The 19,931-nt window shown below is 50.9% G+C and overlaps 1 protein-coding gene across 1 annotated transcript; it reads right to left on the bottom strand.

The window, feature by feature from the left end:
- Positions 1 to 2,473: 2,473 nt before the first annotated feature.
- On the bottom strand, positions 2,474 to 19,804 carry LOC115536179 (epsin-1). Its single transcript, XM_030347897.1, has 10 exons — positions 19,739 to 19,804; positions 18,995 to 19,126; positions 15,509 to 15,600; positions 10,921 to 11,076; positions 10,424 to 10,552; positions 9,692 to 9,812; positions 9,443 to 9,618; positions 8,062 to 9,364; positions 5,157 to 5,303; positions 2,474 to 4,204 (listed from the first exon to the last, which is right to left on the bottom strand). The coding sequence occupies exons 3-10, from the start codon at positions 15,575 to 15,577 to the stop codon at positions 4,191 to 4,193; spliced, it is 2,115 nt and encodes a 704-aa protein (XP_030203757.1). The 5' UTR covers positions 15,578 to 15,600; positions 18,995 to 19,126; positions 19,739 to 19,804; the 3' UTR covers positions 2,474 to 4,190.
- Positions 19,805 to 19,931: the final 127 nt, after the last annotated feature.

Here is a 19,931-nt window from a genome sequence, read left to right as displayed (position 1 = left end):
CGGGCGGCGGCGGGGAGACGCCGTTACACTACGGCCCAACGGCGGCAGACGGGCGGCAGACGGGCGGCAGACGGGCGGCAGACGGGCGGCGGCGGGTGACGCCGTTACACTACGGCCCAACGGCGGCAGACGGGCGGCGGCGGGTGACTCCGTTACACTACGGCCCAACGGCGGCAGACGGGCGGCGGCGGGTGACTCCGTTATACTACGGCCCAACGGCGGCAGACGGGCGGCGGCGGGTGACTCCGTTACACTACGGCCCAACGGCGGCAGCGGGGAGTCGTTTTAAGCTCACTGAACGTTCCGCTCAGAGGGAACGCGCTCCAACAGTCCACATGTTGAACGGTTCTGTTGTGCTTTAGCTTGTAGCTTAGATACCTCGTGTTAGCAGGATATCTCCATTGGCGTGTTCCGACATCAATAGTTCCCGTACTTACTATACTTTGAGTACGTATGGCGTTCCATTTACAGTCGAGGTGAAAATAAGTGTACGGCAGCCATCTTAGCTACGTAGCGGAAGAGGCTGAGCTAACGTCGGTGCATTTTCTACATAGCCTGCATTAATGGGTCATTTTGTAGTTTTAATAGCTTTTATAGCTTTTTATAGCTGCCAGGCGAAAAGGGTCACCGTTCAAAGCGGGATGTTTATCACGGGGGATGAGCCGCGGTGGAATTCGCAATCATAATTTCCGGCCAGCGCACAAAATCGACGCACTTACCGAGTGCGGATAGTGTACGTTTAAGTTTACTCATGGAAGCACGGATATCGTAGCACAGCCCAGGTCATTGTTGGTCGTGACCGGTGGACCGGTCCACCCTTTGGCCCATGGACCGGTCCAACCCCCACCCCTTGGCCCATGGACCGGTCCACCCTGTGTCCCAAGGGGTGGGGGGTGGACCGGTCCATGGGCCAAGGGGTGGACCGATCCACCCCCCATCCCGTGTCCCATGGACTGGTCCACCCCGTGTGCCACAGCGTGCCCGATGGACCGGTCTACTTGTGGTGTCGTGCGGGGGGGGGGGGGTGTTAAGGCTGATCAACATCACGCTGTTGTTTGCGTTCGGGCGTTTAATAAACCGCGTGAACAAAAACAGATGAAGACACGGTTGGTTCACCTGTTTATTGATCATGCTCTGGTCACAGAACCAGGAAGTGCTGCCAGACAATCAAATCAGAGCTTACAACCGCAAGTTAAACCACGTGATTATCCGAACACCAATCCCTTAAATCAATAATATACAGAGGAACCCAACAGGTCGTCAATACCGCCGCATATATCAATAAATAATTACTTCTGATCTCAACAGTAATACATATTTAGAGGTTAATCTGACACGTCTACCATCTACACAAGACACATGCACACAGTGTGCACCATAGATATATATATTAACTAGATGCCCTACGGCGGCGTCTAGAACGTCACCACTGGCGGCCATCTTACCACAGTAAGCTGCTCACCCATAACATTGTGTTGGTAGTGGTACGTGTACTTTTTAAATAACCATAACTTGCTCAATTTTCAACCGATTTACAAACGGTTTGGTTTATTACAAACGTTATTAACATGGTTATGATATTGTACCTATTTTAGAACATTATTCTATTTTTCATTATTCTATCAAAAGTGCAGTGTCATAACTACATCTGACGATTATAACAAACCAAACCGTTTGAAAATCGGTTGAAAATTGAGCAAGTTAAGGTTGTTTAAAAAGTACATGTACCACTACCAACACAATGTTATGGCTGAGCAGCTTACTGTGGTAAGATGGCCACCAGTGGTGACGTTCGACTCCATTGGCCAGCAGCGCGGACGAGGCATCTAGTTCATATATATATCTATGGTGTGCACACCCACTAGGGGTGCAACGGATCACAAAGCTCACGGTTCAGATCGGGTCACGGTTTTTGAGTCAAGGGTCGGACCATTTTCGGATCAACAACAACAATAAAGATAACAAGACACATGTGACTTTAAATAAAATCTTTTAACTGTGTAAAAACAAAATAAAGTGAAAAATTAGGTAATAATCCTGCTTCCTTTAAGCATGGTCAATATTTAAAAAAATTGCAATTTGAGGCATTATTCCTTCTTCTTTTTAACATGGATAGGATAGTAAATAATCCCTAACCCGGGATTTACAATTCAGGATGTCTGCATTGCCTGGGGAGTTTAGAGTCTACACTCTCCCAAGGCAATGCAGACATCCTTATCTTCTTTTTTTTAGTTTGGTAGAGAAATACAGTTTCTGTGGTGTTTTATTTGGCCTTTTGTAAATCCATTGATTTCGGTTGGGAGTCTCATGCTCATTGCAAGGGGGGTTGCTTGTAGTCTTTTCGCTCGGTTCTAGCCCTACTGTTGATACGCGAAAAGACTACAACCAAACCTAAAGATGTCCGGTTCCGGTTCCGGTTTACGTTTCAATGGGATTTACGGAACGCCAAATAAAACACAGCAGAAACTGTATTTCGCTACGATACTTGATGATGTTGTTAATACCGGAATTGTCCTCTAAACATGCGCTGATCACGTCAACGCACAACCTTTTTTTTTAATCAGCCGATCCGCGGATCACTTGCGTCCCGAACCGTGATGGTTGATCCGTACGGATCACGGGAAACCCGTGAACCGTTGCACCACTAACACCCACACACTCAGAAGCCACACACGCACACACACACATATATATATATCTATATATGGTCAAACACCAACCACAGGAAATGAGCTGTGTTTCCCGCCTTGCAGGCTCCACTTCCTGCCGGCGTGCGTTTAATACACTGCATCTATTTAAACGTTGATACGACAGAGGGGGGGCGGTTTGGGGTTGAGAGGAGGAAGGGTCCAGCGGTCTCACCCAACGCCCCACTGCCCCCCCCCGCCCTGCCAAGGGATGGAACCTGCCGTCGGTGCCCCGCGCCCAGAGCCGGGTTGAACCATTGACGGCGGGAAACAGGGCGGAGTGCCTGGATGCGGAGCCAAGCGGTTTCCCCCGACGACGTGTCCGGACTGTACCATTCCTGTTCCTAAGAAAGGGGGAGCCGGCTGAGCTCCGGGATGGTACGTTCCACTGGACGGGGCCGGCCGGTGAGACTTGCCCCCCCACGGGGGCGGTTGGACCGCTCCGTAAAGGGGGCGGGACGGGTCACATGGGGCCAGGTGGACCGAACCAAAGAGACCGGAGGGGAGGGGCGACGACGAGGAGAGGGGGGGCACCCCCGCCGTGGTAATGGTTCGGCCCAGCGGCCCGCTCAGTGAACCTGGGAAAAACCAGGAGCAGCGAGAGGAGGAGGAAGAGGAGGAGGAGGAAGAGGACGAGGAGCAGAAGGGGGGGAGGAGGAGGAGGAGGAGGAGGAGGAGCAGGAGGAGGAGCATTCCGGTAGAGAGAGCATAGTGCAGCACAGGGGAGAGGGAGTAGGCGGAGTCAACTCCACAGGTATATACACACACACGTCAGGTCAAGGTTCAGCTCCCGACTATAGATGAATGTAGATTCTATGTTGATCAATAATACTACATTTCTGTAGTATTATTGATTAGGCCTCTCCACCATTGAGACTCTATGGATGTGTATTGATCTACGTTAGGCGATAGATGAACACATTTCTGTAGTATTATTGATTAGGCCTCTCCACCATTGAGACTCTATGGATGTGTATTGATCTACGTTAGGCGATAGATGAACACATTTCTGTAGTATTATTGATTAGGCCTCTCCACCATTGAGACTCTATGGATGTGTATTGATCTACGTTAGGCGATAGATGAACACATTTCTGTAGTATCATCGGTTCATCCGTAGTCTGCCTGATCCCGAGTTTGAAGACCAGAACAAACCATGCCAGAGGGTTGTGGTCTTCAATCAGGTCCTCAGTGAGGGGGGGACAGTCCATCAACCTCAAACCTCTGAAACTAACCGACCAATCACAGACCAACGAGTCCACAAGTCCAAACCCTGGGAGAAAATCCCCGAAACACAGAGACCCGAGAACCGGTCGGAGGCACCCCCCCCCTTACCGGCCGGGGGGGGCGGGGGGGGGGGGCGAGGAGAGGAGGGAGTCCAGGTCCACCAGCTTGGCTCCGGCCGAGCCCAGGAAGGAGGCCGCCGCGGCCCGGCTGGGGGGGGTCCGGTGGGGGGGGGGCGGCCGGGGCCCACCTGTAAGCAGACCAGGACCCACATCTACTCTAGAAGGAGTTCTCTAGGGGCCCGGAGGGGGAGGGGGGGGGCAAGCGGAGGAGGAGGAGGAGGAGGAGGCAAGGAGGGGGGGTGGGGGTGGAGAAGGAGAGAGTTAGGCAGCGTTAAGGAGGGGTTTAGTGAGGAGAGAAGAGCTGTGCATTGAGCTGAAGGCCTTAACCATGACAAGAGTTGGAGAAGGGTTAGGGTTAACCCCAGGGTTAGGGTTAACCCTAACCCTGGGGTTAACCCTAACCCAAACCATGACAAGAGTTGGAGAAGGGTTAGGGTTAACCCTCACCCTAACCATGAGAAGAGTTAGAGAAGAGTTATGAACAGTTAAGACGGTTCAGTGGTTAAAGACAGCAGAAGATGAGTTAACACACACACACACACACACACACACACACACACACACACACACACACACACACACACACACACACACACACACACACACACACACACACACACACACACACACACACACACACACACACACACCAGATGAAGAGTCGCCGGAGACGGACATCAAAGGGCTAGCATGGAGCTAACAGTGCTGAGGAAGGAGGGATGATAGAGGGGGGATGATAGAGGGGGGATGATAGAGGGGGGATGATGGAGGGGGGATGATGGAGGGGGGATGATGGAGGGGGGATGATAGAGGGGGGATGATGGAGGGGTGATGATAGAGGGGTGATGATGGAGGGGGGATGATGGAGGGGGGATGATAGAGGGGGGATGATGGAGGGGTGATGGAGGGGTGATGATGGAGGGGTGATGATAGAGGGGGGATGATGGAGGGGGGATGATAGAGGGGTGATGATGGAGGGGGGATGATAGAGGGGTGATGATGGAGGGGGGATGATGGAGGGGGGATGATGGAGGGGTGATGATGGAGGGGTGATGATGGAGGGGTGATGGAGGGAGGGATGAAGTCCATGACAGAGGTGTACAATAAAGGGGGTGTGCTTTACCTGTGCCGTTGCTGGGTGTATTGCAGGGGGCACCCCAGGGGTCGCTGGCTTTCGGCGGCCCGTCTCCGAACGGGTCATCGGAGGGGGCGGAGCATGGGGGCGGGGCAGGCGAGCCCCAAGCATCGTCCGGATTGGCTGGTGCGGCGTCTGTGGGCGGGGCATGGTGCTCACATCATGAAGGGCTCTCTGACACAGAGGGATCACACCGGCATCACACCGGGGATCACAACGGGGATCAGACCGGGGATCAGACCGGGATCAGACCGGGATTCAGACCGGGATCAGACCGGGATTCAGACCGGGATTCAGACCGGGATTCAGACCGGGATCACACCGGAATTCAGACCGGGATCACACCGGAATTCAGACCAGGCCTCTGACACCGCCGGCTGCTGTGTGGCGGTGTCACTACAGGTAGAGTGGTTCCCATACTGTTACCAGTATCTAAGGTGTTTCCCATGGGAACCAGTGCCACCGATACCGCCTCAAATGCAGGATAGGGTATCGGCGAGTCTGTGGTCCGATCAGATCACATATCGCATTTAACTCACAGAGAGCAACGAACACTACGGTGTTAGGCTGTTCGTTAGCGAAGGATGAGGGAAGTCGGAACGGCATTCAAACTCAAAGTCAGAAAAACATGGATGCTCACGCATAACTATAAGAATACAAATGATTTTGTATTATTATCATTTTGTAAAAATATGTTGATTGGCGGAGAGGGTGGAAATGTTGTACTTCCGGGAGTGAGCAAGGCGATGGAGAGGTCCAGGACACTAACGAAAGCAATCGGTACACAGTGAGCGAACCGATAGTAGCTACAGCGCTAAAGCAATCGGTACACAGTGAGTGAACCGATAGTAGCTACAGCGCTAAAGCAATCGGTACACAGTGAGTGAACTGATAGTAGCTACAGCACTAAAGCAATCGGTACACAGTGAGTGAACTGCTGATAGTAGCTACAGCGCTAAAGCAATCGGTACACAGTGAGTGAACCGATAGTAGCTACAGCGCTAAAGCAATCGGTACAGTGAGTGAACCGATAGTAGCTACAGCGCTAAAGCAATCGGTACACAGTGAGTGAACTGATAGTAGCTACAGCACTAAAGCAATCGGTACACAGTGAGTGAACTGCTGATAGTAGCTACAGCGCTAAAGCAATCGGTACACAGTGAGTGAACCGATAGTAGCTACAGCGCTAAAGCAATCGGTACACAGTGAGTGAACCGATAGTAGCTACAGCGCTAAAGCAATCGGTACACAGTGAGTGAACCGATAGTAGCTACAGCGCTAAAGCAATCGGTACACAGTGAGTGAACCGATAGTAGCTACAGCGCTAAAGCAATCGGTACACAGTGAGTGAACCGATAGTAGCTACAGCGCTAAAGCAATCGGTACACAGTGAGTGAACCGATAGTAGCTACAGCACTAAAGCAATCGGTACACAGTGAGTGAACCGATAGTAGCTACAGCGCTAATGCAATCGGTACACAGTGAGTAAACCGATAGTAGCTACAGCGCTAAAGCAATCGGTACACAGTGAGTGAACCGATAGTAGCTACAGCCCTAAAGCAATAGGTACACAGTGAGTGAACCGATAGCTACAGCGCTAAAGCAATCGGTACACAGTGAGTGAACTGATAGTAGCTACAGCGCTAAAGCAATCGGTACACAGTGAGTGAACTGCTGATAGTAGCTACAGCGCTAAAGCAATCGGTACACAGTGAGTGAACTGCTGATAGTAGCTACAGCGCTAAAGCAATCGGTACACAGTGAGTGAACCGATAGTAGCTACAGCGCTAAAGCAATCGGTACACAGTGAGTGAACTGATAGTAGCTACAGCGCTAAAGCAATCGGTACACAGTGAGTGAACTGCTGATAGTAGCTACAGCCCTAAAGCAATCGGTACACAGTGAGTGAACCGATAGTAGCTACAGCACTAAAGCAATCGGTACACAGTGAGTGAACCGATAGTAGCTACAGCGCTAAAGCAATCGGTACACAGTGAGTGAAACGATAGTAGCTACAGCGCTAAAGCAATCGGTACACAGTGAGTGAACTGCTGATAGTAGCTACAGCGCTAAAGCAATCGGTACACAGTGAGTGAACCGATAGTAGCTACAGCGCTAAAGCAATCGGTACAGAGTGAGTGAACCGATAGTAGCTAAAGCGCTAAAGCAATCGGTACACAGTGAGTGAACCGATAGTAGCTACAGCGCTAAAGCAATCGGTACACAGTGAGTGAACTGCTGATAGTAGCTACAGCGCTAAAGCAATCGGTACAGAGTGAGTGAACCGATAGTAGCTACAGCGCTAAAGCAATCGGTACACAGTGAGTGAACTGCTGATAGCAGCCACATTGCAGGCGAATCAAGCCCAGCCGTCTCTCGGAGGACGCTACAGTGCATAGCGTCCTGCCGTCCTCCGTACACTTTGCAGGCAGTCAGGAGGGACTTTTTTTTTTTTTTTTTAAATTTAGTGTGTTTAGTCTATGCCTTTCATTCGCCATACTGGTAACCGTTTTATAAAAGCAATAGCTCACCTCAGTCTGTGAAATGTGCTCATTGTTAAGGCTTAACTCTGGTATAAGCAGCACATTCCGTAGCCTGTCGTGAGCTAGTGCTGAAATGATCTCGTTCTGAAAAAAGAAATAGTAAGGTAGCCGACCTTCCATCGCTGTCATCATAAGATAACCCTTCACTAAGAACAAGGGCTTCAGCAGTTAGGAGCTACAGGCTGTCTCGGTATGAAGTCCCCACTGCCACGTGTCGGCCGAGGTTCAGGAATCTGAACGGGGAAGGAAAGCTCTAACATCTCCCACTACAAGAACCTGTCCTTCAACGGCCGGTAACGGCCACGCCTTCGGCAGCACACCTGGCTCCAGAGCTCCTGAGCGCCTCTCACCTGGGGCCGCCCAGGGGTCCGACGGCGCGGACGGGGAGCTGGCGGCAGGCTCCCAGGCGTCCACAGAGGGGCTCCCGGCCAGGGCGCCGAATGGGTCTGAGGGGACGGCCTTGGGGGGGGTGGTGGGGGCCACGAAGGGCTCCTCTCTGAGGGGGCTGGACAGGGTGTCAAAGGGGTCCCCTTTAGGGGGGCTGGAAAGGGTGCTGAAGGGGTCCCCTTTAGGGGGGCTGGACAGGGCGCTGAAGGGGTCCCCTTTAGGGGGGCTGGACAGGGTGTCAAAGGGGTCCCCTTTAGGGGGGCTGGACAGGGCGCTGAAGGGGTCCCCTTTAGGGGGGCTGGACAGGGTGTCAAAGGGGTCCCCTTTAGGGGGGCTGGACAGGGTGCTGAAGGGGTCCCCTTTAGGGGGGCTGGACAGGGTGTCAAAGGGGTCCCCTTTAGGGGGGCTGGACAGGGTGCTGAAGGGGTCCCCTTTAGGGGGGCTGGACAGGGTGTCAAAGGGGTCCCCTTTAGGGGGGCTGGACAGGGTGCTGAAGGGGTCCCCTTTAGGGGGGCTGGACAGGGTGCTGAAGGGGTCCCCTTTAGGGGGGCTGGACAGGGCGCTGAAGGGGTCCCCTTTAGGGGGGCTGGACAGGGCGCTGAAGGGGTCCCCTTTAGGGGGGCTGGACAGGGCGCTGAAGGGGTCCCCTTTAGGGGGGGATGGCGCTGGCGTAGCGAATGGGTCGATGGGGTCATTGTTTGCTGGGGACGGGTCAGCCTTGGGGGTGCTGACAGCATGGTTCTTCGGGGGGTTGAAGGGGTCGTCCTTGGAGGCGCTGAAGTCGAAGTCTTGGGCCGCGCTGAAGGGGTCGTCTTTGGACGTCCCGAAGGGGTCCGCTGTGCCCTGAGGCTCAGCAAAAGGATCCTCCTTGCCTGCAGAGAAGGGGTCCGGGCCGGCCTTAGGCGCGCCGAAGGGCTTCTCTTGGGGGGCGCTGAAGGGGTCCGGTCTGTCCTTGGGGGCGGCGAAGGGGTCGTCGGGGTCCTTTGACGCCACAAAGGGGTCCTCGCCGTCGCAGGACGGCGAGGAGAACGGGTCCTCCGCGGCCGGGGGGGCGGCCAAGGGGTCCTCCTCCGTCTTGGCCGGAGCCCCCCAGGGGTCGCTGGGCGGCTTGGGGGGTGCGCCCCACGGGTCGGCCGCCTCTTGGGGCTCCTCAGGGGGGTCGGGCTCCAGCTGGGCGCCCGGGGGGTCCCTGGCCCGGGGCGGGGGTCTAGAGGCCTCTGGTCTGCCCGCGTCCTCCCACTGCAGCTCCTCCTCCGTCAGCTTGGACTGGAGGACAGAGGACACCTTCATCACCACCACCACCTTCAGCACCACCACCACCACCACCTCCAGCCCTTCACTCACCCTCCGCTCCGCCTCCTTCTTCTCCTCCTCCTGCCTCAGCCGCTCCTCCTTGCGGGCGGCGAAGGAGGCGGTGAGGTCGGCCACCGAGGGGATGTTGTCCAGGGAGGGCAGGCCGGACGCCCCGGCCACGTAGCACGGCCGGTAGCTGGCGTCCTTGGGCGTGTCTGAGGAGGAGGCTGGAGGGGAGACAGGGTGAGACACGGTCGCATCAAGACCTCCCAGAGTGTGGGCGGGACGAGGCGGGCCTACCTGCAGCGCTCTTAGAGGTCTTCTCTCTGGTCTTCACCGCAAAGTCTCGCTCCGTCTTCAGCTTCTCGTCGTCCTCCATCAGCACCAGCACCACCTTGGCCTTCTCCCGCACGGTGGTGCCCTGTCAGAGACAAGACCCGGATCAGGACTGGAGTACCAGGACTGGAGCACAGCAGTGCCCTGTCAGAGACAAGACCCGGATCAGGACTAGAGTACCAGGACTGGAGCACAGCAGTGCCCTGTCAGAGACAAGACCCGGATCTGGACTGGAGTACCAGGACTGGAGCACAGCAGTGCCCTGTCAGAGACAAGATCCGGATCAGGAGTGGAGTACCAGGACTGGAGCACAGCAGTGCCCTGTCAGAGACAAGACCCGGATCAGGACTTGAGCACAGCAGTGCCCTGTCAGAGATAAGACCCGGATCAGGACTAGAGTACCAGGACTGGAGCACAGCAGTGCCCTGTCAGAGACAAGACCCGGATCAGGACTGGAGTACCAGGACTGGAGCACAGCAGTGCCTTGTCAGAGACAAGACCCGGATCAGGACTGGAGTACCAAGACTGGAGCACAGTAGGCCTCCGGATCAGTCCTCTAGTTCCTAGTACTTAGGATCAGTCCTCTGGGAAGGTCCCACTGCGCTGGGACCTTGCCAGGACCTCCCTGACCTTCAGGGTTAGCCCTAACCCTAGCCCCATCCCTGAAGGCGCCGTGGGTCAGAGGGCCGTCCTCACCTGGTCCTTGCCGTCTTTGTCCATGAAGCGGAACTCTGTAAGTGCCTTGACGATGTAGATGTTGTCCTTCATCTTCAGCATCACGCGCTCGTCGCCCGTCTTCAGCAGATACTCCAGCAGGGTGAGAGACTGTGGGAACACAGCACAGCTGTTAGGAGGAAACAGCACAGCTGTTAGGAGGACACGGCACAGCTGTTAGGAGGACATGGCACAGGGCCTCCACACCCTCACCTGGTGATGTGTTAGGAGGCGGGGCTCCACACCCTCACCTGGTGAAGTGTTAGGAGGCGGAGCTCCACACCCTCACCTGGTGATGTGTTAGGAGGCGGGGCTCCACACCCTCACCTGGTGATGTGTTAGGAGGCGGGGCTCCACACCCTCACCTGGTGATGTGTTAGGAGGCGGGGCTCCACACCCTCACCTGGTGATGTGTTAGGAGGCGGGGCTCAAAACCCTCACCTGGTGATGTGTTAGGAGGCGGGGCTCCACACCCTCACCTTGTGGATGTGTCTCCAGTTCTTGTCGTCCTTCAGGCGCTTCCACAGCATGGTCATGATCTCGTTGCAGGCCACCACGTTGTAGGTGAGGTCGGAGAGGTCGGCCATCTGGGAGCTGGACGGACCCCAGGGGTCGTTAGAGGTGGCCTCCCTCACCTGGAGTCAGGTAGGTAGAGTCAGGTTAGAGTTAGAGTCAGGTTAGAGCCAGGTTAGAGTTAGAGTCAGATTAGAGTCAGGTTAGAGTTAGAGTCAGGATAGAGTTAGAGCCAGGTTAGAGTGAGAGTCAGGTTAGAGTTAGAGCCAGGTTAGAGTTAGAGCCAGGTTAGAGTTAGAGTCAGGTTAGAGTTAGAGCCAGGTTAGAGTTAGAGCCAGGTTAGAGTTAGAGCCAGGTTAGAGTTGGAGTCAGGTTAGAGTTAGAGCCAGGTTAGAGTTAGTCAGGTTAGAGTTAGAGTCAGGTTAGAGTTAGAGTCAGGTTAGAGTTAGAGTCAGGTTAGAGTTAGAGCCAGGTTAGAGTTAGAGTCAGGTTAGAGTTAGAGCCAGGTTAGAGTTAGAGCCAGGTTAGAGTTAGTCAGGTTAGAGTTAGAGTCAGGTTAGAGTTAAAGTCAGGTTAGAGTCAGGTTAGAGTTAGAGCCAGGTTAGAGTTAGAGTCAGGTTAGAGTTAGAGTCAGGTTAGAGTTAGAGTCAGGTTAGAGTTAGAGTCAGGTTAGAGTTAGAGCCAGGTTAGAGTTAGAGTCAGGTTAGAGTTAGAGTCAGGTTAGAGCCAGGTTAGAGTTAGAGTCAGGTTAGAGTTAGAGTCAGGTTAGAGTTAGAGTCCGGTTAGAGTTAGTGCCAGGTTAGAGTTAGAGTCAGGTTAGAGTTAGAGTCAGGGTAGAGCCAGGTTAGAGTTAGAGCCAGGTTAGAGTTAGAGTCAGGTTAAAGTTAGAGTCAGGTTAGAGTTAGAGTCAGGTTAGAGCCAGGTTAGAGTTAGAGTCAGGTTAGAGTTAGAGTCAGGTTAGAGTTAGAGTCAGGTTAGAGACAGGTTAGAGTTAGAGCCAGGTTAGAGTTAGATTCAGGTTAGAGTTGGATTCAGGTTAGAGTCAGGTTAGAGTTAGAGCCAGGTTAGAGTTAGAGTCAGGTTAGAGTTAGAGCCAGGTTAGAGTTAGAGTCAGGTTAGAGCCAGGTTAGAGTTAGAGTCAGGTTAGAGTTAGAGCCAGGTTAGAGTTAGAGTCAGGTTAAAGTTAGAGTCAGGTTAGAGTTAGAGTCAGGTTAGAGCCAGGTTAGAGTTAGAGTCAGGTTAGAGTTAGAGTCAGGTTAGAGTTAGAGTCAGGTTAGAGACAGGTTAGAGTTAGAGCCAGGTTAGAGTTAGATTCAGGTTAGAGTTGGATTCAGGTTAGAGTCAGGTTAGAGTTAGAGCCAGGTTAGAGTTAGAGTCAGGTTAGAGTTAGAGCCAGGTTAGAGTTAGAGTCAGGTTAGAGCCAGGTTAGAGTTAGAGTCAGGTTAGAGTTAGAGCCAGGTTAGAGTTAGAGTCAGGTTAGAGTTAGAGTTAGGGTGCACTCACACATCTGGCCGTGGCCGTGGCCGTTTTCACACCTAACCGTGCTCAAATCTGCCAGTGTGAGTGTGGCCAGTCTGGCCAGGCCAGTGGGGTGTTCCACAAAGCCGGTTTTATCACATAACCGGGTAAGTTAACCCAGGGTTTGCTGTAACCCTAGGTTCTCCGTTCCAAAAGGATCACGTTATGTTAGTTGCTATAGAAACATATGCTCTGAATCAAACCTGGTCGGAGCAGGTTCTGCGCAGGTTAAGTTTGAAACATAACCCCGTTTTGGGTATTTAAACCCGCGTTCAGCGCAGATCTCATGTGTTCACAATGGCATGCCCTTTTGATGAGAGAACTGCTGATATCAGAGCGCAAATTATACGTGCAATCCACCGGGAGCGATTGATAAGACCACGGCTCGACATCTTGGCATATCAAATAACTTTTTGCTGGAGTGGAGAGATAGGCCTATAGATTCTCGCGCAAATCTTTAATATATTTAAATAGCCTTACATAGCCAACACTACCAATCGAGGACCTGGCCTCAGTTCACTCCAGACTATTTGCGTAGCCCTCCGTTCTTTGCAAATGGTAGTTTTATCTAGGCTATAATGTTGGAGATGCTGAGCACATCTCAGTCCTTTCAGATGACCCATCCAAGATTTGTATCGGCCTCCTATCATACAAAGAGCAATATTGTCTGAGGACTATGCCGAGAGGCACTTACAACACAAAGTATAAAATAGTCCTAATGGACTTGCATCCACTGGAGAATGTTTGATCGTTACACGCACTAATCCATCTTGATCTTTGAAGTTGATGAATTGTCATTTTTAGGTTTTCTACCCAGTTACCAAAAAAATAAACATTTGGAATAGTATGCGCTGTGGCAAGCACATGGTTTGCATGTGTTACTTCGAAGGCAAAAAAAATCTAAGATACAAGAAAACACCAAAACCTACATTCAACCAGTGGGGTATGGTCCCTGACTCTCTGAGGAGGTAGGTACCTCCAGGTACCCCCTCCATGCCAGGGCGCCCTGAATTTATGTTTATTAACGGGGTCAAGACAATTTGAGGGCCAGATCCAGTCTGCCGACTGTCGGCCTTTTCACGATTGGCTTAAAAAAATGGCTTATTTAAATTCATACCAATACAATGGTGGGAAAAGCTTACCAGTTTGTATGTTTTTTATACTTCGTTTTTATACTTGATCCGCTGACTGCTTGGAAGCCATCGGAGTACATATTTTCTTAGAAGAAAGGGGTTGTGTGGTAGGATCTTTAAGAATGCTTAACTGGGATATTTATATATTCATGGCTCAAATATTAAGGCATGGCGTGGCTTGGCGTGGACGCGCACAACCCTGTGTTAACCAACCCCGAGTTGATTGAACTAATGCATAACCGCTGCTGTGGAACCGAAAACTCTGGGTTAGTCGGCACAGGGTAAATCAACCTAGAGTTCAGCGTTAACTCAGTGTTTGTTAAACCTCCGTTCGTGGAACACCGCTCAGGCCAACTTGGCCACTTGGGAGAGGTGTGCTGCTACGGTACGGGCCGCCACGGTACAGATGCTAATGAGCCGACACGTGCACACGCACGGCTACGCAACCCGAGCTGGAAGACGTATAGTCCATGCGACGACCACGGACATAATAAAGGCGACGAGCCTTCTTTCCCATTAAACGGTAAACATGTATCCAAATAAGCAACAGACTAAGCAAAGTGCGAACTGTGTTCTCTGTGTTGTTGTCCATTGTTGTTAGAACTCTGACTGGCGGCAGACTTTATTATGGTCCATGCAGCGGACGCTTGGTGATGACGTGTTACTTACGACGTGATGACGTATGTACAAGAGCCTACCGTGGCCAGGCCACAGTTGCGACGGCCAACGGCCACGGCCAGATGGCCTAGTGTGAGTGCAGGCCAGAGAACAATGGGGCCATTTGAGCACGGTTCGGTGTGAAAACGGCCAACGGCCACGGCCAGATGGCCTAGTGTGAGTGCACCCTTAGAGTCAGGTTAGATTCAGGTTAGAGTTGGATTCAGGTTAGAGCCAGGTTACAGTTAGAGTCAGGTTACAGTTAAAGTCAGGTTAGAGTTAGAGTTAGAGTCAGGTTAGATTCAGGTTAGAGTTGGATTCAGGTTAGAGTCAGGTTAGAGTTAGAGTCAGGTTAGAGTTAGAGTCAGGTTAGAGTTAGAGTCAGGTTAGATTCAGGTTAGAGTTGGATTCAGGTTAGAGTCAGGTTAGAGTAAAGCCCAGTTCAGACCAAAGATTCACCTTGCAACGAGACGGATTTAGAACGTCGCAGGGGCGGTGTGAACGGGTCGTAGCAAGGAGTTGCAAGGAGTCGCAAGGAGTCGCCAGAGATTGTCAAATCGCAAGGTCCAGTTTTAGAACGCAGCGATTTAACTATTTCTCTTCAGCCAAGCACAGCACAGAACAACTTGTACGTCACGGCTTTACTCCATCCCGGTACCGTACTGTCCACTCCAGCATAAAAATATCAGATTGAAATATCCGATATCCGGAGAATGACAAAACACAGTAACTCTAGCCTACTCTCAAGCAAAATAAAAATAAAACGAATTGCAAACCTAACTAATCGCAAACCTAACTAATCGAACCTAACCTACGCAAATGATGCTGTTGCGGCTCTCAACTGTGCCAGAGGGTTCACAGTTGCTTGGGAAACCACCTAGCGTCGCAGCCTGTTGCAGCGCGTTGCAGCCAGTGTAAACAGCCCAGTTTTAGAACGTCGCAGCCCATCTCGTCGCAAGGAGTTGCGAGTTGCAAGCCGTTGCAAGGCAAATCTTTGGTCTGAACTGGGCTTTAGAGTCAGGTTAGAGATAGTCAGGTTAGATTCAGGTTAGAGTTGGATTCAGGTTAGAGTTAGATCTAGGTTAGAGTCTGGTGAGAGTTTAGTTACCAGTCAAGTGTTAGTTAAATGTTACTAGTTAAGGGTTTCTAGTTAATGGAAACTGGTTAAAGGTTGGTAGATATGTTTAATGTTAGGGTTACTAGTTAAGGGTTCCTGGTATATGCAGATTAAGAGTGTTGTCCTCACCTTGACCTCGGCCTCAGAGTAGTTCTGGACCAGGTTCTTGAGCTGTCTGCGGAGCATGGAGGACGTCATGATGAAGACCAGGATAAGACCTGCTGGATCAGGACCAGAGACACCAGAGGCCTGAGAACATTCCCCTGGTCTAGTCAGTGTTTCCCATATATAGACCAGAGACACCAGAGGCCTGAGAACATTCCCCTGGTCTAGTCAGTGTTCCCCATATATAGACCTGAGACACCAGAGGCCTGAGAACATTCCCCTGGTCTAGTCAGTGTTCCCCATATATAGACCTGAGACACCAGAGGCCTGAGAACATTCCCCTGGTCTAGTCAGTGTTCCCCATATATAGACCATTGTGTGGCGCGGCGCCACAGAATCAACATCCAGGCCACAAATTGATTCTGTCTTTTTTTTGGAAACATAGAAATTGTTCCGTTCATTCATCTCCGCATAGCACTCGTTCTCCCTGTCATTCTCGTGTACACACACACACACACACACACACACACACACACACACACACACACACACACACACACACACACACACACACACACACACACACACACACACACACACACACACACACACACACACACACACGTCACCCGTCGCTTAGCAACCGGACACGCTGGGGTTGGTAAGTTACCGGACTACTGTAACTACTACGGAGCGATAATAACAAAGACGTGAATCAGGCAATAAATCCACTTTCCTTGACAGCGGTAAAGTTCGGTGTGCATTAAAGTACAGCGGAGTGGACCAATTGCGAACTACTGCAGCTGCTTTAAGTTAAACCCCAAACTAATCGGAATAAGTGTTTATAGCGGACTACACCACCTCTTCTATTCCGCATAGAATTCTTTCCGAACAGATAATTGTATTCCGATTGAGGCGTGTACATATATATATATATATATATATATATATATATATATGTTACTTTTCTATTCCGATTGAGCTGTTCTTCCACATCAATGCGGATCAGATGTGTCCACATGTAAACTGCGATTAAGATGAAATGCGGTTATAGTTTAGATAGGCCTATACAGTGCCCATATCAAAAAGAATAGAAAACATTCATTACATTCTATTCTTAATATTATCTTATTCTGACTCTGAATGTTTGTTGCTTTGATCCAGATGAGTATTGAAAACTTTTTTCTGCGCCAAAAAAGGCCTCGTCCAGACGAGACGGAGCAGCTTGAGGAGGTAGTTAGCTTACTCTGAAATGAAGTTGAACAGCCAAATGGCTGTGGCTAGTAAATGTTTATTACATATATATAATACATTTATTTCGAATGTTCCTGAACAACCCAGTGCTTCTCAGGGGCCGGGCTGTTCAGGAGAGATACTGATTAGTATAGGCCAGGAGGACAGCAGACAAAATGTTGCTGAAACAACAGGTGAGGTGGAAACAGATTAGTGTAGATTTTAACTTTAAAAAAATAAGAGTAGGGAAAGTAATTTCGATCCTTCTGTTCCTGGTAGAGAAAATGTGCTGACCTTTTCATTGTAGGTCATCCAACCCTACATTACTGGCCTGGAGACAGAACTGAAAAAGATGTTCCAGGAGATGGACATCCTAGGAGCCTTCCATGTCCTTAGACCTCAGTCGGCTGCCCTCCCTGACAATATGTCCATTGCACAGCTGCAGACTCTAGCAAAAAAATTCTGTCCAGACCAAGAGAATGTGCTCCTCCAAGAGTGGTTTTCTTTCAAAAACCATATCATTACAGGGTCATTACAGGTAAGTGAAAATCTCTCTCTCTCTCTCTCTCTTTTTCTCTTATGTGCTTTATCTTTCATTCAAGAACAAGAGCCAGGAGGAGCTCCTGACACTGCTGGCGAGTGAGTATGATGAGTGGTTAGACCTCTACCCCTGCCTCAGTCTCCTTGCCAGCATTGCCCTAATTGTTTCAGTCTCATCTGTGAATTGCGAGCGGGATTTCTCAGCTATGAATAGGGTAAGCACATAGAAATTCACTATTCCTTAGTATATTTCTTGAAGTAATTAGCATTTTAATACTTTATTGATAATACATTTTATTTGATTTTATCCCCAGATAAAAACAGACCTCAGGAACAGGCTGAGGTCGATCACATTTTCTATCGATCAAACGGAGGTTGTGTTCCATATCATCATCATCATCAATTTTTCCCGCTCGGCGCATTTCATGGCCTTGGGGCACTTCTGCTGGAGAGTTGGAAGTCTCTGTTCCAGCATCAGCAGGATGTCTGGATTCAACATCACAACGCGACATCAGTCAGGGTTAGGTGCTTTGTCAAAGACACCTCGACACTCTGCTTGGTGAAGCCGGGGATCGAACCAACAACCTTCAGGTTACCAGCCAACCCGCTCTACCACCTGAGCTACTGCCGCCCTTTCACACTCTTTCATTCATAGTGTGAAAGATGAAACAGCCAAGCCGTTGCTTGTCTATTTGATACAGATTTTGTCCTTTTGAATTGATTCCCGTGGATAGTGCGCACTAAATGAGTTCGGTCCCTTGGTGCGGACATTCTGGGCTGTTGCGAATACAAACCATCAAACTCGGGAACGGACCAAACAGCCAGTCCGAGACCTAGCCGGAGAGGTGGTCTCGGTTCGCTTCAAAACAAACCCTGGTGCGATTCGCTTGAGATGTGAAAGCGAACGCACCTCGGTCCGATCAAGTTCTAAAAATCATATGCCTCTTTGGACGTAACAGGCACCCGCTCAGCCGCACGCATTATAAGAATTATTGTTTGATTAGCGGATACTCCAAGATTAGCAGAAAGTTGTCGGACCGTCAGGTGAAAATGAGTCGTGGCTCAACATCGAGCAAAGAGGAGACGGAACGTCTATTGGATAGTTGGGTCCGATATCCAAAAGACATTCCGTCCTTTGGATATTGGATATCCGGCACTGTTGCGAAAATTGCAATGTGAAATGGAACCGTACCAAACCGAAAATTTAAATTTTTCATGTCATCAACATGCATTAGCGTGATAAAGCGATAGAAATAAAATCACCATCGTAGGCCGTTTTTTATTGTCATATCGTATATCGTTTATATCGCGCATTACTAGTGGGAGGCGGCCGAACAGGATAGGAGCTCAACAGCGCTACCCTACAATAAATGTATCACAGTGTTATTCATGGGTCAGGAATGGAAGTGCACCAATAAATAATATTCAATTAGAGTGAGCGCAGATTCTGAGCGCGGATGGCGGATAACAATAATATATACAGTGGGTAAGGCACGGGCCAAATAAAATAAAATCAGCCCTACTCTAGAGCCCTGTGACCCCCGACCCCTACCTGCAGGCCTCCTAGAGATGTCCCCTGACCCCTAGAGACAGATGACCCCCGACCCCTACCTGCAGGCCTTCTGTTGATAACGATACTCTGCATTTCATCTCAGTTCATCTCTATCCTTAACAAAACGTTTCCTTCCTATCCACTCTCTACCCCATCTTTACCCACTCCCTACCCAGTGTCCTCACCTCTGTTGCAGTGTGGCCGTGCCGGGGATAGATCCTGACGCGTGTCGTTCCTCTGCCACCAGATGATTCAGCGACTGTTCATTCTGCTGCTCCAGCGGTTCGTCTCCTCTCGGTCTCAATGCGACGCGGATCCTGCTGACGGACCAGGAGACACGGCGTTACACGAGAACAGAGACCCACACATCACCGCAAAACGACCTCCAAACGCACTGATACACACATCACCGTGAAACGACCTCCACACGCACTAACCCATCCACCACCTATCCCCACACACATCACCGTGAAACGACCTCCACACGCACAGACACATCCATCACCTATTCCCACACACATGAAGGACGAGTTATCTGACCCACTGCGGAACATAGCCTAGCTCCAAATTAGCATCGGTGTGTTAAATCATCGGCCTCATCCCAACTCGGTCGAGCACAACACCACATGCTATTCTTTAACGTGTTGGACGATAACAATATCATGAACCAGGACTGAAGACCCTCAACCACTGAGGATCCGGGAGTCCCGACCCGGGGTTCAGCACCTCGGACAGCGGTAGCAGCCCGCTAGGTAGCTATCAACAGGATGCTAACGGTTACACGACCGGCTTCAAACGCAACTCAAGTCACCCACATGGTCCACACAACCGCGCGCACAAAGCCTAGACCGGGGGCTCGACCTGGACTAGGGTCTCCCCCGTATGGTCGAAGGTTTAGTGCTCACAGTCTGAGATAAAAACACACCAACCCTGCTAGCTTCGGGAAGCTCCGAGGAATCGCAGCTGGTTTCCGCTTCCGGTCTGCAGTGCACCCGCCCCCCACCAGAATATGACGTCAATAATAAAATAGATGCATAAAATAAAATAGATAAAACTGAATATTCACATAACTGAGCGTACTTTTACGTTGAGGAGTGCTTAAGTTTAGCTTTAAACACTGCG

This window comes from Gadus morhua, chromosome 22 (assembly GCF_902167405.1).
Source record: "Gadus morhua chromosome 22, gadMor3.0, whole genome shotgun sequence".
NCBI lineage: Eukaryota > Metazoa > Chordata > Actinopteri > Gadiformes > Gadidae > Gadus > Gadus morhua.
This window is presented reverse-complemented; position numbering and strand designations above follow the sequence as displayed.